Below are 25,441 nucleotides of genomic sequence, written 5' to 3'. Positions count from 1 at the left end.
CAAAATGACATCTCTAGCATTTTTGTGATCTGAAATATAGTGAGTCATTGCAATAATTAAGTTTGCAGCATTTTTTTAAAACTATATAATTTGTGGTAAATGAAGATTTAAATATCCTGAATAGTATCTGAAAGTTATGGTGAGTGAGCTGACTTGAGAACTTACACCTAAAGACAGACCTATGTCTTATTAATGATCTAAAAAGACATCAAAATAAGCTTGTATGTACTTATTGACATCTAATAAAATTAACCACAGAAATTCAAGAAAATATTGCTGAAGTTATAACACAGATTGTTACATCTCCTGTCTGTCTAAAATTGAGACTCTTCAAACTTGATCTCATATAGACTTCAAATGAATTAATTATGGGTTGAACATACACAATACATTTTACCATACTATTTTTGTAGCAAATATATCAGGAAATATTACTGATTTTAAAATAAGATTCCAGTCAAGGAGGCCTGATTTTCAGCTGAGCATGTAGAAGTAGCATTAGTTTCAGAAGTCTTTATGATTTTTGCAGAACTTTGAAGATATCAGATTCATTCTTTCCCATAGTCAGATATGATCTTTGCACTTATCTAAAGCATTCAGAAGAAGCATAAAGCCATTGATACATCTTAATGAGATCAGTAGCAGTAAGTAGTTCTTCTTGCTCTCAAGAAGTGACAAAGCCCTGGCAGACTTCAGTCATACACAGTAATCTAAATGAAATTGCTTCTGAGAGATCAATTAGAGAATATTTTTGTCATTAAAAAGAAAGAAAGAAAAAAAAGGAATATCATTCCATTACAAGTAAATAAAGCTTCTGATGGATGAAGGTACTTGTATTATGAACAGTCAAAAGCAAAGTGGTTTTCTCCTGGAAGAAGTTGTTCGTTTTGCCTGAGCAGTTTTGCAGTTTGCATGTTAACCGAAAAAAACCCCAACAAACTATGATTATTTTACAGGATATTGAGTCCTATCTAAGCATAATTCTGGGATAAATATTATAGTATGAAACCCACATACTATGTGAAGCAGTTACCTACCTATTCTAGCCTGTACACGGGAGTAACATCGCTCAGAGTGAGTCAAATTGTGAAGTTCATCTAGATAACTGCAATAGTAATTATAATCCCTAATACACAGCAGTTGTGCAAATCTTTTGTGGTATTGGAAATGTCAAGCTCTTAGCTGATAACATTGCATTTCACTTCATAGTCTTATAAAAAATCGGTATAAAAAATCTACCATACACAGACACATTTTGTTCTTGTACTGTGATCTGTCATTTTCATGTCATTTTCATGTCATTTTCATGTCACACTAGCTCTGTTCTCTAACAGTGTGTCACTTCAGGTTTGTAAGCTTCAAAAAAATCTCACTTTAGAGTTTACAATAAACATACTCTCTTTTGTTCTGGACACGACTGGAAGAAAAGTGTGAAAGGATTTTATTCCATATAATGCTATAGTAAGCATTAGGAGATATGATCTAATTTAAAGGTTAAAGGTCTTAGAGATGTATATATTCTACCAATAGGAACCTTTTATCATATTCATAATAGAAACAGGGAACTGAAAAATTCCTGTCCAAAGGCAGTGTCAGCTAAAACTAAGCAGCTGCTGACAGATGTAGAATCATCTTATAAAGTTTCTGACAATTATAGTGATTTCACACCTCCCCAGGCAACATATCCAAAGCTTATTTACTAATAATGTCAGTGTGCTTTTTAATGTCACCAGCTTCTCGGGACAGTTGGGCTAGAGTGGTCCAGATGTATGCTAGTAATAAACTTGTTGCTCCAGATGAGGCTGGCAGTGGCTGCATTCAAACTGCCTTGTGGGAGCAGTCTCTTGAATGCTGTACATGCCAAACAGGGCTTAAAAAGCCCTTTGGGGGAACACTTGCTGGTGTGGGTGAAGGACGTGCACCATCCACTCACAGGATAGGCAGCTCTGCAGTAATGCCTCTTCATGGGCACTATTTAATTTCAGCTAATAAATTATTAAGTTCTCCTTTTGCTGTTATCTGAATAGTTATCATTTAGAATAGCACAAAATCTTTCCGTAAACGTGCTGTCAGTACACCTTCCCATTCTACATAATCTTAATTACTGCTCCTTCCTTAGAGCTTGACTGTGACTCCTGCCTTTTCCTTTCCAGAAATTCAGGTTACTCCTGAATTCTTTGGTTCCTCTTTTTCCTCATACTGTTTTCTGATATGCTGAAACCCTATCCTTTATAGGGTAGAGCTTAATGAGAATTGTACATGTTTCTGAGTACTCCAGCCAGTTCTTTAAGTGTCAAGGCTAATCAAATTAATCTTTTTTATTTATTTTTATTTTTTTATCAAAAAAAAGCTATATACAGTTTTGAAAATAATGCATGGAGTTGGTCTGCAGCCCACATATCATGTTTGGTTTTGATCTTTAATCCATACTGTTCTTTTATGCAATGTTGTGCAGATCTTTTGCAGAACTAATCAATGTTCATGGTATAAGAAATTGTCTTGCAACTCTTTGCCCATCTTCAAGTGTTTATATGCCTCCTAGTGAAGCAGCTGACAAAATGTTACTGAAGTGAAGAGTACTTTAAATAGTGCATGCATTTGTTTTATGTGAAGAATTATGTTCATGAATGCAGTGACACTGTCTCATGCAAAATAACAAGAAAATGAATTCTTCACTGAAGCTTTCCAGAACAGACTTGTTTGATAGACTGTGCTGCTGCCAAGAAAAAGGGCAAGATTTCTAAAAATGTGGGCAGGAGTCCAAACCGATTTTGCATGTACATTGGCTTTGGAAATTCAGCTAAGTTAAAAGCACCCCATACATGCAGTGCATGTACACAGATACAAATAGCATCTGCAAATGTATTTCTTGATGGATGATGTGCCTACTTAGATATGTGTTTAGAGATAAGTGTTAGCTGAAGACATTGGCTGCAGAGGATGCTGCCTTGGATAGTCCTTTAGTTGGGAACTGGTTGTGGTTCAAATCTAAAGTTTTGGCCGAGGCTCACCAGCTTTCTACAGATATTTCAGGTCAGCTGAGCAATTCTATAATTTTCTGTGTCATGACATGAGGCCTTATATTTGTGGAGCTGAAAACATTTTTATAGATGTCAGTTAGACTTTGCAACACCATCATTTTGTGCAGGTGTGGGATTTACAGGATGTGTGGTTTGCCTGGAAGGGAGGAGGGCCTGATAAGTTGCATAAGTGCAGAGCTGGAAACAGAAAGACTAACCTTTCACTTTTCCTGTGTCCGGATAAGTTGAAAATCAGGGCAGCTTTGTGCAGTACAAAATTTTCTTAATCACCATAGTGATTCTGGTTTGTTCATGGAAATCTGCTTGGAGACTACCAGCTCATTTCACAGCTGTCTGTCAAATGGATGTTTCTACATATAGCCAGTGGCTGCAGGTTACTGACCATCTTGTTTGTAAAGACTGAGATGTTTGTGGAAGACCAACAGTGGGTAAAAGAAGTTGAAGCTACACCTCTTCAAAGTTCAATAGTTATGGTGCCCAGTTCACCTTAGCTGAGGACACCCTCCAACTCTCATCTCATGCCCATGTAGCAAGGAGTAGATGAGAGAGAAAGAGAAAAGGCAAGAGGGAGGCTGGTCTGTGTGCCCATGGTCAGCACTTGTCCTGCAAGTCTGAACCATGAATTGAAAACAGAATCACAGAATCACAGAATCATCTAGGTTGGAAGAGACCTCCAAGATCACCTAGTCCAACCTCTGACCTAACACTAACAAGTCCTCCACTAAACCATATGACTAAGCTCAACATCTAAACTTCTCTTAAAGACCTCCAGGGATGGTGACTCAACCACTTCCCTGGGCAGCCTATTCCAATGCCTAACAACCCTTTCAGTAAAGAAGTTCTTCCTAATATCCAGCCATGACCATGACCCCTGTAGCTCTTTTCAGGCTCATTAGTGGAGCTCAGATGCCTGGATGCCTAAATATGGATTGCTTTAGGTATGTGTTAGGTGCCTTTCTCCCCAAAACAGACAATTCTGCACAAACAGAGTGACCAAAGTTGTGTGCCCAGGGCAAGGTCAGGCTAAGTAAGGTGATAGATTAGACAGTCCTGAGAAGTAGGTAAACTGCACTGATGGCTGCGCCTTAGGCAAAACATCTCCTGTTCCCAGACGGTTATGAATTCAAACCCCAAAAAGACATCAAAGAAGAATAAATTGTATTGCAGTGATATCACAATGCTCAGAATACGCATGGAAGAACTGTGATAGATTTAGATGCCCCTCATAACAAAGAAATCTGGAAACCATTTCAGATTAAAGTCAGTCCTTAGAGCAGCTCACAGAGTTCCTTTCACTCTTTATAGGAGCTCTTCTGTGTGTAACTGCCCAGGAAAAAAAAAAGGAAAAAAAAGGAAAAAACAAACAACAACAACAACAACAAACCAACAAAAACAAACAAACAAACAAAAAAACAACTGAGCCCTACAGATCTTTTTATCGTTTCACAGTTGAAAGATTCCTTTGGTAACAGCTTACCTGAATGTCTGCTTTCTTTGTCTCCTTGTCTGCTGTTAATTATGAAATTTCCTTCCTCTTCCAGAAAATATGTATGATACAATTGCAGGTGGCAGGTGTGTGAGGAGAGGACTAATGACAGAGTCTTCTTTTCAGGCTGATGAAGAAAGAAGAAACTTGAATTACTACAACTCTCCCACCCCCATATGGACTGACAGATTGGTCAGGCCGTGAATCAGTGTTGTGGAACTGGCTGACATCAGGACTTTTTTCAGATGACATATACCCTTGTTACCCATATTTAATATGAAGCTTTGGACCTCATCAATCCACAGCTAGTGGGGGAAGAAAACAGCCTTAAATACATTTTTCTGCCAACCTTCCTGCTTCAATGAGTTTCTCCTATATTCAAGTCAAATCCCACACTTAGATATGGTAGAGAATTAACATAAAGAGAAAAGATTTAAAAGGTGTAGAAAATAGAAGTATTATCCCATGGAAAATATTTTGAAACATTTCTTTCTGGAAAGCATTTTTTTTTTTTTTAATACGGAAGGAAAAAGTGATAAAGCATGGGAAGAAAACAATGCCCATGACAGAGATAATATAAAGAACAGGGATTTTCCCAGTTATTTTTAGAGCTATATACTGATATCAAGGAAATATGACTGGATGAGTTAATTTTTCTTACATGAGCCATGTATTTAAACAATAGTCCAAAGATGTATGCTGATTATTTCCAATGGTTAGTGAAAAGCTGCTAAAGGGTAGTACAAAAGGTTGATGAGTGTATCTATAAATCAGCAGTCATGGAGCATATGTTAGCCTGTTGTACCTCAGCCAAAATATTGAGGTTCAAATGCTCTTGGGTCATCAGGCTAGGCAGCTGTGATATGACCGTTGGGTGCAAGCCTCCCACGTGGGGTCTTCCATCCCTGGAACATGTTGCCTGCAGCTCCAGTGCTGGGACTGGTTCCCTCAGATATCTGTCAGTATAGTGATGACTTTGACTCTGCAGTTTACTCTCTCATTTTAGCATGCCACTCTAATTTTAACACCCTAAAATTGTGGAAAATAAGCGAAATTTCCATGCAGTCAGCTCCTTCTTCTCTCCATTGAAGGCTTGGGTAGGTCTCACCAACCCTCGTGAGCCCAAGGCCAATACTGCATAAGGGACTTAAAGATCTGGTCTTCACACCAGAGATTTTTGGGCCTCACCCCTACCTCCCACACACTCTGGAGCTAGAGTAACCTTGTAATGAGCTGCTTTGGCACATTAAGGGGGAAAAAAAAAAAAGGGCTATATCTCTGTTGGATTTGTGTTTTGAAATGGTTCCGTACAGAAGCTGGCAGAGTCAGTCCTATTCCTGGGGTGAGGGTGGCCCTGCCCAGCTGGTCACGAGATGTGGTGAATCCATTGCAGGCCTTGGCGGATGGACTCAGGCTGTCGGTGAAGCCCAGCCCCAAATCTTCTTTGTTATCTTACTCACAATGCAAAGGATGGTTGAGTTTGTTTTTCACCACATTTGCTTGCTTTTGTAATTGATCCTGTGTCCCTTTAGTTATATGATTGGTCTGAGGAGCTACAGAACCAACTTCTTCCCTCAAACTAGGGTGGCATTAGTGCCCAATAGGCCTGGTAAAGCAGCTGAGAGGCCACCAAAGTGGAGGGGGCACCCATGACAGCTTCTCAGTGGCAGTCACGCATCTGTTGTCATGGTCTGTGTTCTGTGACTGCCTAGACTTAGTGAACCGCATGTCGACACCCTGGGACTTACCAGTGCCACAAACAGAAGAGAGACGGAGCAGAAGAGATTAATGGTGTGTTTTTTCATACGTATCTGAAAGGGGTGACAAGACCTTTTCCAATGAGAAATTATTGATTGACATTAACAGGAAAGTTAAGGGTTACTTCAGTTTAAGTCTGCAATACCATGTCACCGTTATTTTTCTTTTTATAAGGATGAATGAGAATATCTGAACATTGAACTGTAACCTAGAAAATATTTATTAATTTCTGGAGACAGAAAGGCAAACTGCCCTTGGAGAAAGAGAAACAAGTGAGTTTGTCTGACTTCTGCATACTACTTGCCTACTTTGTTTTTAAAAGGTCTCTCGCTAAATAATCTGTAATAATCTGTCCAAGTAATTAATTATTAATTAAAAAGAAGTTTCTTTCTTCTTTCTTTCTTTCTTTCTTTCTTTCTTTCTTTCTTTCTTTCTTTCCTTTTCTTTCCTTTTCTTTCCTTTTCTTTCCTTTTTCCCCTGGTACCTAACTCTCCCTTGCTAAACTGATTCCATTGTTTCTTTTCCTGTACTTCTTGTCCTTTCCTGAGTAGATATGTAGAGTAATTTATTCTCCATTTAGCGACATTTTACGTCTATACAGATTGTTATTGTGTCCTCCTCCAGTCTTCCTTCCTTTGGACTAAGTTCCTCCAGCATCTCCTCAGAGTTCATGTAATTCTTCTGTATCCTTCTGGGTTTATGGTATTCCTTTAAGAGGAAAAATTAAAAAAAAAAGTTTTAAAAAGTTAAAAGTTCTTCTCCCTCTTTTAAGAGTTTCTTGTTACAAAAAGAAAACAGATGTGTAAAAGTCAAAGACAGTAAATAGTATTTTTATTTTGCATAACAAAAATAAGAGAGGAGCCTTGAACACAGAAGACTGCTTATGGTTTTATGAATGGAGTAATAAAGTGGCCATACAGAGAATTGAGATGTTAATTTGGAGTATGTTTAATCAAGGTGTAGAGATGTTTTAGCTTTGGATATCCCTACAAATTCTTTATAAAATCAGGCTGGGCTGATACCAAACATTTGAAGTGAAACACTTCACAAGAAGTGAAGGTCTGACAATGATCCAGTGGCTACCTATGTCGAATTTGTAAATGTACATCTTGGTCAGTAGAATATGTTACTCAAAACATATATTGGGGTATATCACCTTACAGAGTTCAAAAAGGAATATATAGATTAGATGGTTCTATCAGATGAAGAGAGCCTTTTCTCTGAAACATACTTCCTCCACTCCTGCTCAAGACAAGATCACTCATATTTGTTACTTGTACTTGCCAAATCTAAGTTAGAAGAATGATAAGGAGATTGTCAGGATTTTTACATCAGTGAAATGCTTTCTTGAGTTGACCAGGAGTGTTATTTTTACGTCTTGCTTGTTTTTGTTTTGCAAGTGTTCAATGTATAACAGGTGTACAATGTTAGATAACAGGTCCAACAACTTTCTGGTTACTCCTAAAGAAAAAGACTATTAGAGAAATAGGTATTTAAGGAATATCTCCATATATCAGTGAAAAATCCATGCTATTTCTCATTATCCTTCTATTGAAGTCAGTGTAATCCAGAGTTTCCCCTTCTTATAACAAATTAAATTTGTTGTTAAATCTGATTTAAGCATGTGTTACTCTCTTCTCCAGTATTCTAAGACTTTATACATGCATAATTTCTTGGAGATTATTACTGTTAATGGTTTAACATTACCACCAGAAATATTTCAGTCCTTTGGTCATAATATAAGACCAGAAGGTAAGTCTCATTTAATTTTAGTATACATCCTTTCCTTGCTTTAATTTTTATTCTTTCTTAGTGTAGTTAAAATTGTTGACCATTCTGTCACAATTAACTCATTTTGTGAAGATTAAAATAACAAAAACTTGGTGTATTTTTTACTTCTCTGTGTCGTTGCAGTACTTCATGGAGCTATATTTTCTTTGCATGTTGTTTTCCTTGTTCTAGTATATTTATAGAGCACATGACATTTTCCTAATTTGTGATCAATTCTAGATGTGAAAACAATATGGTAATTTTTTTATTATTAACTGCATTGTATTGCTGCTAGCATGATACAGACCAGATCATATGGAGCAAATTATTCATCCCATTAAAAATATTCACAGCATTTTTTGTAGAAAATGTAAATCAATTGTATGACAATATGACAATTGTTTTTTCATTACCTCAGAAAAACTTGCTGTCATTTCAAAATTTGTGTCTAACTAATTTAATACTTCCTACTCTGGATAATAATAAAGTGCAGACTTTTTATGAGTTCCAGTTCTAATTAGTGAAGATTCATTTAATAATTCCATATTAGGGAAATGTTTTTTCATTTGAAGTTTCATTTTTCATTTGTATGCTGCTAAATTTGCTTTTAAAATGTCTATTGTCCATGTAGTACCCACACATGTAGTTTCTGGCAGTGCATAATGGGCTTAAGATGCGAGGATGTCATAATTATGGTCTTCTGAGATGAAACACATGTAAATCCCAATTCTTTAGAAAAAAAGTAAATAAGCAGACAATATCGCTCCTCAAACAACATTCAAACTTGTTTTTCCCCAGGGAAATTTTTTTGGTCTCCCTTTCATGATGAAGTTCATGATGCTGCTGCCTTTCTGCTCAATTTCTTCTTGCTTTCCATTTGCTTTCAACAGATGTGCAAAAAACAAGAAAACGAATGCATTAGCAACAGTATTTTCAGTCCAATGGCTTGTTTCCCTTACTTAGCTTTTATTTTGACCTGTGTGGATTTTATTGTTTGAACTACTGATAAACAGCAGCTTAAAGTGATGCCTTTCTCAGCCTGAATGAAAACTTTTACAATGGATGCCAGACAGCACCTGTCCCCACTTGCTAGAATTGGCCCAGAAAAATAACAGTTAACAAAGGCTTATCTCATCTCTATATCAAAATATTCAACTAAACATGGCACAGCGTCACTAATTGATGCTGTAACCCATGAGAGCAATCCCCTTGCAATCAGTCCCTAATGGTCAGGACTGGACTGCAAGCACAAGAGTGCATCAGTTGCTCTCAACCACTGCATCTGAGTGTGTGGGAAGACATGCTGGGATTGGTCTTCCAACAGAGCAGATCCTAAAGCCTCTTTGATGCCAAAGGATCTCAGAGCACTTTATGAGCTCAACACAAAGGTCTTTTTATGTCACTGTAGCTGCCAGTGAACATCTGACATCAGTGTTTGGCAGATGATTGCCTGCAAAGCAACCATCACTTTATGTCCCTCTTTTTTTTCATTTAGGCACATCAGATATACTGAGGTACAGGGTGCTGTTGATATTGTGCTGTTCTTTTTCTCTCAATATTTGAGTAAGGAAAAGTTTAATGAACTGATTGAGATTTCCAGGTGAACCTCTAGCAAGTCAACTTCTACTCTGTTAGTGATCAATCTCCTTATAGGATTAGTGTCTTGGTGTCTCTAGAGACTTAGTGTCTCTAGCAGCCAACACTGCACCCTCCCTGAATTTGAAGGAAAAGAGAATTGACAAATTCATGCCAAGGAGTATAACTCTGCTTTTAACCCAGCTTCTTATCTTCTAGATCAGGAATGGCCAACCTGCACCTACACAAATGCAGCTTGGTGGGATGGTGGGTCTACCCCTGTGGACAGCGTTGAGAGGAAGGCACGTGATGTTGCCTGATTACTTAAGTGCAATGGAGCAATAAAACAATGCCACTTCCTGCCTGGCACTCCCCAAGGTATGTGTCTGGTGACTTGCAGTGACCAGGAGGTGTCAGGTGCAGGTGTGGCGATGTGATGATGACAAAGAACACTTCTGGCTTTGCTCTTCCTCAGAGTCTGGTCCCAGGGATTTTGATGGCCTTGATCAGCTACCCCCTCCAGGAACCAGCACAGCGCCCCACAATTCTCCATCCTGGGCATACTGGGAAAGGTGTAAGAGCATTCAATCTGTTAACAAAACAGTGTTTGTTATACTGCCAGATGTGTCTGGCGCTGGTGGTTTGAGGAACTGCAGAGGGCAAAGTAAAGGGACCATTCCTCTTTTACTTTTTATTTTTATTTTTTTCTAATTGTGCAATTACAAAGAGAAGAAGGAGGAATGCCTCATGCTGTATCAGCTCCTGAATAAAACAAGGCTGTTAAAACCCTTGACAGCATAAGTAACAATCTATCTTTTATATAACTAGGCCACATGCCGTAAGGAAATGCTGTCTGAGAGATACCAGTTCAGGCTAAAGAAAGCTTTTACCTTTTCCAGGCAAAATGCTTGGTAGCTGATTAAAGGACTTAAAAAAAAAAAAAGTTCTAGAAATCTCAAATGTCTTTTCCAGGAAAAGGTATTGACTTTATTGTAATTGTTAATATATTTTGTCACTGTCTGAAAAAGAAAATTCAGTCAACTTTGCCCTTAACTTCCTACCTTCTGTACCTCCTGTGTCCTTGTAGTTTATTTCGCAATTCAATTTCTCCTTTTTATTTTAATCTTGCAGACCTTCTCAGAGACTAACTCTCTTTCTTGTAGTGTCTTTTTGCTGAGTAGCCAAGTATAAACAAATCCTGTACTTAGGAAATGCAATCATCATGGCAACAAAGAGGAGACAATGCCAAATTTCCTTGCTATCACACTTTTGCTACAGGTAAAGAATAAGTATGTTGCTACACTTTGAATAATCTCATGCTATAGTTTGATTTTTCTATTTAAAAGTTTTTCTAAATAAAACAAAATATTTACCTGGTAGAAATCTACTGTGGTAATGTCAGAACTTTATGCAGTTATAGGGATAGTCTATTGTGGATCAGACAAGAGCACTGTGTTTTCCAGGTTTCCACCAATATGCTTAGAAAACAAACTCATGAGTTTGGTTCTGTGATCTACATAAGATCCCAGATCTTATGTATCTGTAGATTTGCAATGCACCTGTATATGTGGCATTTCATGAAATTGTGGCTGGCTCTTGGGATCACTGTCTGACAAGATTTGTATTTTCCTGTGCATTTTCATGGGAAAAATGGGGACTGTTTTGAAAATGAGACATTTTTCAGGTAGATTTGGGTCTTGTTTTCCTAATTGTATTTCTGCAGAACTCATGGTCAGTAAGGTAATGGGAATCTCATGTAGAAGGAAAGAATTTTAATAATATCCTGCACAGTGAATTTCAGTGAAATCCCGGACCTTTAAAATTGAGTTCTGACTCATCTCACACATGAAAACATGAGACTGACATTTTCCTGATGGTGTTTTTTCACTGTGTGATTAAGTTGTTAAGGTGTTAGATAGCTGTTAGCTCCATGGATGTTTCTTCAGGAGAGAGAGCAATAAAGTTTTGAGATATAATCTTCTGTCTATAACCTGCTTTCTCAAGGCAGAACAGTTTGCCATCAGTTAGAAATCCAAAGGCAAAATTTGTGCTATGCGGTCATCAACTTTTTTTTTTTTTTTTTTTTTTTTTTTAAATATGGCATGTGACAGAGTATTTCCCTATTTAGCACCCAGAGCTTTCTCTTCAACCAGCCAGCCTTTGAAACTGAGAAGGACTGATCACTGGCTTCTCTTCAGAAGGACTTTATTATCAACAACACTCATTATACAGCTTCTGGTGGAAGGAAGAAAAGAAAGTAGCATTTGCAATGTTCTCTGGCTTCTTGCTTGTTCTTTCTCTCATTCATGGTGCTTTGCAGCTGGCGGGTAAGTGCCTCCCGCTTGTGTCCTGTAAAGCTCTGCGTGAAAGTGCTTCCATGTTTCCTGGCATTTTGGAGTTCTTTACAGTCCTGCGGCAGTGCCTGTATGTACATTATTAGTTTGGGACATATAGGTGAGGAGTTCTTCAGGGCAGGCAAAAAGCAAGGGCAGGATCTAGGAGTTAAAAAAAAAAAAAGAATAGACATGGAAACAAAGACTGAATTCTTAATGCCTTTATTCATGTATAGTGGTAGTATCATTTCAGTGACCTCGGAAGATCAAACCTAGAGAAAATTGTAAGATAAGTTTAAATGTCTATTTTTTATTCTTTATGTCTGTGTTCTTATTTTTTGAACTGTTTTTAGGTGTTTGAGTAATGTTTAGCAAAATCAGTCAAGAAAAAATTAAGGGGTGGTGAAGTGTGGGATAATTTGGAGGACATTAAGGTGTTCACAGCTGATGGCTGGGCAATCCAGAGTCTTAGTGCTTACTGAGAGGATTATTCCCATTCACTCTTTTGAACAGACTTGCTGAATTCACTGGCACTGATAAAATGAATGAAGTAAAATTTGTGTGAAATAAAGTTGGAATACCTTTGGGAAGTTATTGTAGAACTTTAGCGATAATAGTATTTCCATCCCTTTACCTACATTTCTATCGTAGTTGTTAAGCAGACAACTTTGGAGAACCAGCTGTCTCCTGAGTAAAACTAGTTGTTATTGATTGCCTCAGAGTGTCTATTTTTCTTAATTGTACATAGTATCACTGCAGGAGCAGAATAGTTATTTTATCTGTGTTGTAAATTATCAGTTAAACTGATGTAATATTTTTGGAACCTTTTTTATGATTTTCCTTTTTTCTTTTCTTTTTTTCTTTTTAATACCTTTTTTAGAATATATGACACCCAGTGATCAAAAGAACTATCACAGACCAAAATAGGTTATGAATCCCACAAACTTTGGAGGGAAATACAATTGGGTGTGTCACAAGGTACACCATAAAACAGCAGAATGCACTCATAGATGTGCCTATATTGATTCACTATTGCTACCAATAAACTCATTGTAGGACTGAAATTAGCTCAACTACTTCTACTTTACATTGATGTCAACACTGTAGACATGATCAGTGAAATTACCCAGAGAGCTGAAGACCCGATTCCTGTTACAGGTGGACCTTCTAAGGTCCAGAGTAGTTTACCCACATTTATTCAGTGAAAAGGAAAAAAAAAAAAATCTGGCTTCAGGAGGGAAAGGATAAATGGCTCAGGAAAGATGGCTGTGACCCTACTAGGACACCTGTAAGGGCTGGCAGCATAAGGAAAGTTTGCAGAGGTCAGAAGGCCATGCATCTGAGGACACGTGGAAACAGGGCAATGGTGATAGAGTGGCTGAGGGAATTCACATAACTAATATAAATAAATCCAAGAAGTTGTGCTTAGCTCTGCTGATGCTGCTGGCTGCCACTAATCCACAATATATTGACATAAAGAAACACATATTCTATTGTCTACCTTATTGCTTTTTAACCAATAAAATTGATGTTGCAACAGACTCCATTCAAAAGCATGTGTTTATCTGATAAGAAAGCAATGCTTTCTAGTTTATGCAAATGGAAAATAGAATCATGTCACTTATCTTGACTATATATATTCCTTGCATTACTTTGTTTTACAGACACTGAAACATTTTTAATGTATAATAAAGTCAGCAAACTCTGTCTTCAGGCTTCTATTGCACACTCAGTTAGAACTGCAACTTGCCACCAAGACAATGAAGCACAAAAATTCAGGTGGATTACTGATCATCAGCTCATGAGTGTGAGACTGAACCTATGCCTGGGTGTGCCACTGAAGGAAGATGAGTCTCTTATCACCCTATATCCGTGTAACCAAACAAGTGAGCTCCAGTGGTGGGAATGCAGAAATGAAAGCCTCCTTGCAATTCAAGGAGATTTGTTTTTCAGTCCTGGCAATGGAGAACATGATAATGTTATATTAAAGAAAGGCCTTAGTCCAAAGAATAACTGGAAGATGTATGGGGCCATGGATGTTTTATGTTCCCAGAGATATGAAGGTAAAGAAAATCTGTTCTTCCATCCATTGCACTAATTTCGTTGTGTTAGAGTGTTTTGGATCTTTGGTTCTGAATATTCTGATTCCTTCAGTAACCATCAGAGTTTTAGAAAATCAGTTGGCTTTGAATTTAATTCCATATTTTTTTGCATTATGTATATAGTATATATAAAACAAGAATTCACATATCATATATGCAGTATACACACTATAATATTATAGTATATATAATATACTCTATTAGTACTATTAGTATTTTAAGTATTTTATATAAGTACTGCCTTAATATGATAACATAATTAAATAGTTAATTATATAAGTAATATCTTATAATATATGATTATTGAAAATTATATAATCAACATATTAATACATCATATTGCAATTCAATAATAAATACATTACATAAATTAACAATATTAAAATTATTAATGTTATATCATATCATTATTAGTTAAATACCACATAATTATATAACAATTTTATTATATTATATACATATGTACATATATACTTACTCACTCACTCACTCACTCTTATATGTAAGCATTCTCTAAATCACTATTGCTCACCATACCCTGTCAGTACATTGTTGGGAGAGTATAAATACTGAGAATTTTCATATACAGCAACATGAAAATGAAATTATATCCTCGAGAAAAAAGCACAATATGGTTGAGCTGGGAAAGGTCTCACTGTGGGTGGAGGAAGCGTGGCTTTTGTGACTCAGAAGATAAGGATGCTCATGGCATGATTATAATTACCAGTACAATTTCCCTTTTTAATTAGCTGAAGTCTGATTGTTCTGAATGGCTTTCCCACATCCAAAACAAATGTTCTGAAACCCACCAACCCACCTTGTAGAATATTCTCAGTATTTGTCCCCCTGCCTTGTATATGGGGGCTGCTCCACTGTGTGTGAGGTGATTAAATGCTCACTAAAACAAAAACAGAGAGAAGAACCTGATGTTTACTTTTTCCAGGAAGTAGAACATCCAAATATTAATTCCTGCTCTTGTGCATTTTATATAACTCTTGACATTTTTTAAAGTAGTAGTACCTTAGGGTAGAGCTCTGGAGCTTTATTAATAGTTTCTGAAAGCATCTTTGTCAGTACAAAGAACTAGTTTTAGACTTAGCTGTTATTACTTCAAATAACACTGCTCTACAACACGTATCAGCCACTTAAGTCTGGAAAGGTTCAGGTGCAATTCAACCATTGACATAGACTTTGTATTTTTCAAACTTTGTTTTATTTTCCATATTGTCATTATCATTTTGTCTTCTCAGAGACTTTTACACTGCTAGGAAATGCTTTTGGGGCACCCTGTGTGTTCCTTTTCATGTACAAGAAGCAGTGGTATGCCGAGTGCACAGATGCTGGCCGATCAGATGGCTGGCTCTGGTGTGCAACGACTGCAGACTATGATGCAGACCAGCGATATGGATTTTGCCATTAAAAGGTAAGCTATCTGTTCCCACACAGGTCCCCCCAGTGTGGTATTGTCGAACCAGCACTAGCAGAGTATCAATGTCTTTATAATGATGGGTAGTGTACATGAATAGATTTTAGCAATATTGCCACATCTTACAGCACTCCACACAAAGAAATAACATGTGTTGCATAAAGGTGTGGAGAAAACTGTGACTGAATAGTAAAATAACATGCAGTTCCCACTAATTGTGGTGGTGTTGCTGAGCAGCAGGGTAATTTTGAGTTCCTCCCTGTTTCCCAGGCAGGATGCAATCTGTCACCATTGTACAACCTGTACGATCCTTTTCTGAGGACCCCCCACTGTGATGGATGTGGGCACAAAAATAAGAGCTGTAGGAAGCTTAATGACAAAGTTAACAATTCAGTCTTCGTGATTTTCATCTGGATATATATATGTATATTTGCTTAAGTGGTACATGTCCATTTACTGATCTTATTAAGACCTCTTCACATTGCCTGGAAAGCTGTCTTTCCACTCCCCTGACAGCTGCCTCCCATTCCTGGCATTTCTCTACTACTACTTCAATTGCTTTCTGAAAATTGTCCTCCATTTCTGTGGTCACTTCTCTCTCCAGCTCCCTTTATGGCTTTATTCTTGACTGATAAGCTTTGGACATCAGACACTTCTCAGCTCTCCTCTATCTTTGTCCCCATTGCTCCTGATCAACATTACACCTTTTATTATTAAAACACTCCTTTACCCCAGTCCATTCAAAATGTGCATTTGGTTTGATTCAGATCTGTAATCAAATACATTTTCCAGGTCCCTGCAATGATACCTATTACAATGAGTCTAAATGGCATGTGACATAGGGTCAATGAGTAATTTTCAAAGCCTTTGAAAGCCAGTTCTTAGTTCTTTTAATTTAACTTCATACTGGCTTTTGAGACTAATCAAGCATCTGATTCAATTTCATACTGCACTTTATTGAGCATGTATAGATCCTCAACAGATGAAAGAAGCAGAGATAATCAGGAGAGGAGCACCATGCAGCTCAGTCCTACTGCAGTGCCCCAGATCCGAAGCTGTGTGGCAGACACATCCAGAAGCTTTTAGCAGGGGGAGATTTATCTAAGAGCAGTCTGATGTTAAATTCAGTTCTATAGCTGGGTCTCACAGCTCTCAGTGGGAACTGCTGCCAAGAATGAGAAGAAGTTATGTATCTTTTTATAGATTTCAACTGCAATTTCTGCCACAGCACTCCATGCAATATATTTCTCTATGCACTCACTTCCCTTGTAGTAATTCCTGAATTATGTATCTTCATGCAACAGGAGGGAACATTTGTCAGCACTACCTGTCAGATTACAGGCTTTAATTTCTTCCTTCCCTATCCTGCTTGTTACATTTCCAGTGCTCTTGAAAGAGCAGCACAGCCAGCATTTAATGAGAATGTCATGCATAAAGAGAACCTTCAACTCATTTTTCTGTGAGTGAATTACTGTCACCCCATAATAACTATTTTCTCCACAGATAAAGATACAACCTGGATTACAGATCTGTCAACAAATGTCCGCTACCAAATAAACTCTGAATCTGCTCTCACTTGGCACCAAGCAAGGAAGAGCTGTCAACAACAAAATGCAGAATTATTGAGTATCACAGATGTTCATGAACAAACGTACCTTAAAGGTAAGGAAATAAAGCAAACCCTGACATTCAGGATCTTTTCAGTCTATCATCACAGCTAAGGACTACCTGGTACAGTTTTGGCTAATGTCTATGGGCCTAAATATACAAAAGTAAGTAAACAAAATCTTTTAGAAATTGCAAATTCATGTCAAAATCACTGTCAAGTTTAAACAAAATTCAGAGTATTCCAGCATCCTGCTAGTGTAGCAGTTTGACTTCCTATTTAGAAATGTTATCTCATTTTAAAATCTAGTTTTGTTTGTTTGTTTTAAAGAGAAAAAACCTTTCTGAAATGTAAATGAAAATTTCCTTTTTTCATCAAAAGTAAACTTAAAAATTTTTGAAAGTAAGAGAAATGACATATTTATGCAAAAAGAGGATGCAGCTTAGCACCTGTTTTTTTTTTTTTTTTTTTTTTTAATTCATTTGACAAACTGAAAAATATCAGTTATTCATACATCCCATATCATGTCTCTACCCACCCATGTATTTCTGGAGGAATTGCATGGAAGAAAGTCTCAGTTGTTATTCTAATGATGAATTTAAATTATAAGACTTATAAGCTTGTGAGTTTACACTTACACTACACCAATATTTCCACTTGAATATCTCCAATCTTTTAAAGTGTTTGGGCTATTCTACAAAAACACTTTAATTCTGAATTTACTCTGTGGCAGCTCATTTCACGATAGGTGATTGAAAGAATAAGAGAGTGTTGCTGTTTGCATTTTACATGGATCAAAGCTTTGGAATATTTCAATTTATCAGATACCATAGTATCTAAAGACATTTGTAGTTAGATATTAAAGAATTGCAAGTCTTCCTAGAAATATTATTAGTGACTAATAATGACTAATATTATTTGCTATTAAAAGTGATTTATAAATCTTCCTTTGTTTACTTAGAATTAACAGAAAGTACAGATTCTATGCTATGGATTGGGCTCAGTAGACTGGACTTGAAGAGTGGCTGGGAGTGGATTGGAGGCAGCCCCTTCCAGTATTTAAACTGGGCTCCAGGTAGCTGTGACTTTCCTTGATTTTGTATTTCTGAAGAGAAAAGATACATACCTCAAATACTTCTTTAACTTTTATTCTCAGTTTACCTGAGCATGAGAAAAAGTAGAATGTTAACATTAAGCCACCAAAACAACATGGATTTTAGCTTTTCTTGTGTTAGCTTTAGAAAAGGTTTTGTCTGTAGTTTTCTATAGTTTTTTCTATACCAGTAGAAATCAGAAATTTCTATGTATTGCAAAAGTTTTTTAGGCCTGAGAATAATACTACAACCCCCATAAACACATATTCTCCCATTTCTGGTCTCTAGCAACAATATTAATTTACTATATTTTAGTATAGTTATAGTTAGTATACTAGTATAGTTATAATTTATTATATTACTAGCAATATTACCAGCAAGTAATATTAAAAGTCAGCAGAATGAGTTACCTGTTCACGTACACTTAAATGATGATATATTAGACATCATGGGGGCATTCCCACTACCTCAGTTCTTGTCGAAGGTGGAAAAAGCTTGATCTTTGGGGCTGTCACTTCTAGCAGGAGTAATTACTCCTGTGCATTTTAGGGCTTAGAGTTCTACTTGGCTTTCAGAAAAGTTCACTTTTTTTTTTTTTTGTACATTTCCCAAAGGAAGTCCCTCTCCAGAATCTGGAAAACTCTGTGTGGTTTTGAATCCTGAAACAAAAGCTAAATGGCAAAATTGGGAATGTGATCAGAAACTTGGCTACATTTGTAAAAAAAGAAATGTTACCTTGGTACCCTCAGGTATGTTAATCTATGTTGATAATTGAAAATAGAAGCTGTTATCTGAATTGCTTGGTATTCCTAATGGCAGAGATGAGTTGTAATAGAAATAAGAACTAATTTTAACCATTACTGTCATTTTCATTTTTCTTGTTTTTCTTTTCTTGTTCTTGTTTGGTTTTTACAACCTTTGTACCCTTTCTAGGCTGCTCTCCAGTCCAAAACACACAGAATGAAAGAGTCAGGTCTCCTCTTTGAATACACACAGTACTGAGCATGAAAAAGGAGAACAAACCAAAAATTATTTTCAGAAGAGGGAAGTTAGTAAATATCTTTAAAGGAAGAAAAATGGACACATTGCAAAGATAAAAGATATTTTAAGTGAATAAGTATTTTGTTGTTGGTATTTCCCTTTGTATATATCTAGTTCCAAATTTGTCTAGATGATTTTCACTCTACCAACATACTTAATCTTTTAGAAACTCGTAAGCAGTCTGTTAAGTGCAGATGATGATTTCTGATTTCCCTTAACTGATAAATAGCTACTAAGTAATGCAGAAGGTGTTAAAATTTATACACGTCTATTTTACACACATTTGACTGTATAATAACTCTAGAATTTATGTTAATTAATATCTGTATTAAAAATCTTTAAGTTTCCTAGCTAAACATGCCATCATGGAATCATGTTTGTGTTTAATGTTCTCCATCCATCATTTCACTATAATAAGAATCTCCAAAGAAAATTCTTAGTTTAGAGCTTTTACAGAGAATGAGTGAAACAATTTTCAGCTTCGTGTCCTTTGGATAGCATTTGAACTCCTCTAACACACTGATGTTTATTTCTAGGTGATACTGGGTTTATTACTTGCCCAGATGGATGGGTACCGTATGTAGATCACTGTTACAAGATCTTCAGGGAGACCAAAGAACGGCAAGTAGCTTTGACCTCCTGTCAAAAGGAAGGGAGTCACCTGGCCAGCATCCGAAGCCTTGAAGAGCACAGCTTTATAGTGTCTGGGCTTGGGTACAGTGAGTGTTTCCAGGTTTATATTTGCTTGCTTGCTTGTTTTGTTTTGTTTGTTTGTTTTGTTTGCATGAAAGAAGTATCAGCTACCTCAAATGAGGTGTAGAAATTGTATTAACATGAAACATTGCAGCCAAAGACATGCAAGGACACACAATCCACTAGTGTTAGTGCAGTATTATCCGTTCTGCTTCAAAACTGATGCCTTCTTCTATGCAGCAACTTGCAGACTTACTCAACAGTCCTGATGTGTTTTGCCTTGCACCAGTGCAGGGGGTCAGTCACCCAAGTAAGAAGCTTTCTCAGTGAAGTATTGTGAAATAGAACTGCAAATCTGAAAAATGTTTTCTATGGAAAAGCAACACATGTACTGCTTTCAGCACATTTGGGGAATTTACAGTGTGGCTCTAAATCATTTCCTGTGCTTTGCTGGTCACCCAGCACCAAGATCAGCAAGAGCAAGAGTCTCTGCAGAAGCAATGGAAGGAACCTACTGAAGAAAAGTGCTGGAATTTGCCAGAAGGAAAAGATCAGCAGAGCTAGCCAAGGGGGTTTCCAGGCAGACAGCTGTGAAATTGCTTGGGCTTCTTGAAGAAACCTACTTAGATGACTGGATCTAACATCATGATCTCACCATGGCCTGTTTTAATAATACTGACAGAAATGTGAAGAGTCTGTAGACATGTTGCTACTTTTTGCGCTTTTTTTTTTTTTTTGCCCCTATTTTGTTTTTTCCTGTGCATAGAGGTAGTGAAAGCCCTAATTAACTATTTGAAAAGTGCAAAATAGTCGAGACAGAAAATTATCATTTTTCATCAAAAGTAACTTATCTGCTTAATGCCAACCATCCTCACAACCAGCTCCTACAGTGAGATATTTTTGCTTTTGTTTACTTTTTTGGTTCTAGTATCATCCCTCAGTTTAATTATTACTGAGAAAATTTTGAATATCCTTCCAGAATTTTTTTCTAATTTTTCTGAATGCTGCCTAAATTTACCATTCATTTTTCTCACTTTCCTTTAATTTAGAATGCCTAAAACCATTGGATCTTAAACTGATTTAGGTCAGAAGGGACCCTGAAGGTCATATGGTCTGGCCCCAGCTTGCATGGCTAGCTTCAAAGTTAGATCCGGTTGCTGACATCCTTACACTGCTGAGTTTTGGGTAGTATCAGAGATTTAATTTATTGCCTAAAGAAATATCCTAGGCCTTGGGGGATGGACTTAGGGGGGGTTCTCTGCTTTTCTTTTTCTTCTTTTTTTTTTTTTTTTTTTTGAAAGACAAGTAAAACATATTCCAAGTTAGATCAAAACAATATTTTAAAATCTGACCAGTGCAATAGAACCTGAAAACTAACTATTCACACAGTTCCACCATATCACCATTGTACATTAGCATCAGTATGGTAATTTACTCTTCTCCCAGTGCTATGAGTAAAAGAAGTGGTTTATTTATTTATTTATTTTGATTCAGTACAGGGATTTTTAGATAATCCTGAATAGACCCAGGGGTTCGACTTGATAATCTTTGTGGATCCCTTCCAACTCATGATATTCTGTGATTCTATTATTTCATTATATCTTATTTTTGCAACACACTGAACACACTGTATTTATTGTAATATATGTGTGAAAAATTTAACATTTAAAATGATCATGCAACAAACTAAATAATGCTGTGTTTGATAAATTAAGGGATTATGTGTTCTAGAGCTTGAGGTTGCTGAGAAAAGGATTCAGCACTGTAAGAGGTCTTTTCCATGTTTTAGAGCCGACAGACAAGCTCTGGATTGGGCTGAATGACCATAAGGTTCAAATGTATTTTGAATGGAGTGATGGTACACCAGTGACATACACAAAATGGCACCTGGGAGAGCCATCCAGCACCAGAAACAGACCAGAAGATTGTGTACTGATCAAGGGCCAGGTAACATTATTCAGCATGGATCTGACTTTAACATTAAAACTAAATTCTTAGCAAAAGAATAATGTGCCCTGCTATTTCATCAACTATTTAGGGCCAGGAAAAAGGATGCGAGGAGAAAAGATGAGACTAAAATACGACCATTCATTTAAATAAATAAATAAATAAATAAATAAATAAAATGAAAACATGGCTGCATTGTTGAAGAATTTTTCTCTTCAAGTTCATCTAAAAGTCACCACTGAAACTGGGGCCATAAAGCAGGTCTTTGAATATAATTTGGATACATTCTCCTCTTCCTTTTCTTCTGGTGGCAATGGTGTAACGTGGGGATCCCTGCTGCTGCCTTTGTGTCTGCTTGTTTGCCTGTCCCTGTGTGGCACAACTGCCTGTGCCTGCTCCTGCAGAACAGGCTGAGGACCAGCTCCAGCTGAAAAGAGGCCAGGAAACCCAGCACCCTTATTCCCGCTCATCACTACTGGCCATAGCAGTACTACCATAGACCACTCTGCTATTTCACTGAGTGTGAGAAGATTTATTTTTGTTATCAGCTTGGGGGACTGCATAAGGAAAACAGTATGTTTCTGTTTCAGAATGAAGGGAAAAAAAATTCTATTCAATTTCTTTAGGTTATTCATCTTAATCTCATTGCTATTTCTTTCTTTTTCCTGCCTCATAGGATGGCTACTGGGCAGACTACGTCTGTGAGAAGAAAGCTGGTTACATTTGTAAAAGAAAACCTGCATCACAAATAGCTGGAGAAAAGGAAAGTACTGATGCAGGTTGCAAAAAAGTAAGTATATAAGACTGGAACATTAATTTTTCAGATCAAATAAGGCCCTTGTCTGAGAATCATCCAGAAATATTTGAATTTACATCATTTATATATAGAAGTAATTTTTGTTATTTACTATGGAATTTATCTCTCTCTCTTAATGTTACTACAAACTTTATTAAGCTATTTACAGAAGCCATTTAGAAGGAATCTAATTTCACTGCAAAATTTTGCTAATTCATAATATTTATGATTATTGTGCTTCATTCACTTCAAAATGGTATAGCTCACTTAATACATGACACCACAATTATTTAAAACTCATAAGGAGATCCTATAATCATATTACAGGGCTGGAGACGATATGGGACCTACTGTTATTTTATTGGACATGCACCAGCAACATTTTCAGAAGCAAACAGCACTTGTGAAGGAGAAAAAGGTTACTTAGCCACAGTTGAAAGTAGGTATGATAATCACTTTTCTTTGTCTTTTGAATAGGTAAAGGTTGTATGTTCCTAAATTACTCATGAACTACTTCACAGTTCTCACACAAGGACAGACAGTAAATTACAAGTTACAGATGAGGTCTGTAGCTGAACAAAAAAAATCTTTTTTTTTTTTTTTTCTGTTGTTGATTTATGTAGTGCCAGAATGCCCTTGTAAGGCCCTCCCTCTAATCCGAAGCAAAGAAAAGGAGAATAGGATTCATCATCAGATCAGACAATTAGAATTTGGATAAAGGCTTTTGTTTCTACTTGTGTTACTGTGATCTCCCTTACAGGTATGAACAAGCCTATTTGACTAGCCTTGTCGGGCTGAGGCCTGAGAAATATTTCTGGCTCGGTCTCTCTGACATGGAGGACCAAGGCACCTTCAAGTGGACCAACGGTGACGATGTCTCCTTTGCACACTGGGATGCAGGAATGCCTGGTAGGTGCTGTGACTGTCGATGGTGGATGCACTCTGACCTCACAGTCCCTATTCAGGTTGGCATTGGCAACATCCACTGAATTTTATCATTTAGCCTTTCAGTATATTTCAAAGGAACTGGAAGTTCCCCAAATCCAACTTTTAATTTTAAAGGAATAATTTGAATAACAGTTTTATATTTGGACATCTGATATACTTAAGTTTAACCTTTTGGCTCTTCTTCACACAGACAACCGTTATTAGAATCTTGAAAATTGCCTGTTTTCTGATAAACAGGCTACAGGCAGTTCCTGGGACCATTCTGCAGTCATAAGAAAGAGCCTGAAATGGAACAATTGTAGTAAGATTTTAAAGTTAGAATTACAAAATCACAGTATCAAAAATGATCATACCATATATTTTTTACTTGTGATGCTAAGAAAACTGCATTCACATCACCATACTGAAACTGTCTTTCAGCTAATCTGACCTGACAGAAGAAAGCTCTTCAATGAATATAAAATTTGGTTAAAAGACAGGGAATGCAAAAGGTTAGAACTAGTCTAATTTCTATAGGGAAAGAGTGCTCACCAACAGAGTTCTGTAATGACCTGCGCCAAAGCCCATGTTGTTCAATATACTTACAGATGATGTGGAAAAGTGGTGAATAGTCAGATGACAAAATTTTCTGATGATACTAAATTATATCTGATAGTGAAAATTTACCTGTGATAAAATGCAGGACAATCTCAGGCAAATGAGTGACTGAGCATGATCAGAAAAATGGCAGGTAAACTTTGATGCATGCAAAGTGATACATAGGAAAAAAAATGTCTTGAACTGGCATAAAATGATGGTCTTATAGCTGACCATTTCATTTCAGGACTGAATTATTGCACCGTGGTAGACATGTCCATCAGAATTTCAGCTTTGTGCTCAACAGGAATCAAAAAAAAATAATTAAATGCTAAGTAAACTCAGAAAAAGAAGAAAGAACACAAATATGCCATTATATAAGCTTGTGTGCATGTGACTACATCTCGTGCGGTGTGTGCACTTATGAAAAGCACTAGTAACTGAGGTTATACCACCTGATATAAAGTATGCTTAATGTAAGTAGTATAAGTAAGCATAGTAAGTCCTCACTTGCAAACAAATGTTTTACCTATTAAAAAAATAAATTATTTTCTACCCATATAATTAATTATGAAGGACATTAAAAAAAAGTAAAAAAAAAAAGAATCTTCAAGTAAGAATTAAACAAGTTAGACTGTATAAGATAGCCAAAGTGTTTTTTTATTTCTCATAAAGGAAATAAGCCAGGATGTGTTGCCATGAGAACTGGAACTACAGCTGGATTGTGGGATGTTCTTGACTGTGAGACAAAGCAAAAATATATCTGTAAACAGTGGGCATATGGTGCAACTGCCCCACCTATTCCAACTACTGCTCCAGTACACACATGTCCTGAAGGCTGGGTGTCAAGCAAATATAGTAGTTCCTGTTTTAAAGTAAGTGCTTAAATAGTTAAAAGAAGAACGGCTTTGGAATGTTGGGTTTGGGGAGGAAAACAAACAAACAAAAAAAAAACACACGAAGGGTGGAAAGACAAAGGGACATCTTCATTTGGCAATATTTGCTTCCAGTGAAAGGCGCCTACAAGAAAGCTGGAGTGTGGCACTTTATTAGGGAGTGTAGTGACAGAACAAGGGGGAATGGCTTTAAACTAAAGGAGGGTAGATTTAGATTAGATATTCAGAAGAAATTCTTCTCTATAAGGGTGGCGAGGCACTGGCACAGGTTGCCCAGAGAAGCTGTGGATGCCCCATCCCTGGAGGTGTTCAAGACCAGGTGAATGGGCCTTTGAGCAGCCTGGTGTGGTGGG

General features: G+C 36.9%; 1 protein-coding gene across 1 annotated transcript in view; it reads left to right on the top strand.

Annotated features, from left to right (window-relative positions):
- The first annotated feature begins 13,764 nt into the window (after window positions 1–13,764).
- Window positions 13,765–25,441, top strand: part of LOC118247516 (macrophage mannose receptor 1-like) — a 76,237-nt gene continuing 64,560 nt past the window's right edge. Inside the window, exons 1-9 of the mRNA XM_050709353.1 lie at window positions 13,765–14,026; window positions 16,995–17,153; window positions 18,059–18,172; window positions 18,806–18,940; window positions 19,769–19,951; window positions 21,715–21,872; window positions 22,549–22,662; window positions 22,996–23,111; window positions 23,429–23,577. Of these exons, the coding sequence (XP_050565310.1) occupies window positions 13,765–14,026; window positions 16,995–17,153; window positions 18,059–18,172; window positions 18,806–18,940; window positions 19,769–19,951; window positions 21,715–21,872; window positions 22,549–22,662; window positions 22,996–23,111; window positions 23,429–23,577 (1,390 nt within the window). The remainder of the gene's footprint in view (window positions 14,027–16,994; window positions 17,154–18,058; window positions 18,173–18,805; window positions 18,941–19,768; window positions 19,952–21,714; window positions 21,873–22,548; window positions 22,663–22,995; window positions 23,112–23,428; window positions 23,578–25,441) is intronic.

This window comes from Cygnus atratus, chromosome 2 (genome assembly GCF_013377495.2).
Source record: "Cygnus atratus isolate AKBS03 ecotype Queensland, Australia chromosome 2, CAtr_DNAZoo_HiC_assembly, whole genome shotgun sequence".
Classification (NCBI taxonomy): domain Eukaryota; kingdom Metazoa; phylum Chordata; class Aves; order Anseriformes; family Anatidae; genus Cygnus; species Cygnus atratus.
Note: the sequence above shows the minus strand (reverse complement) of the source record. Positions and strands in the feature narration are given on the sequence as shown.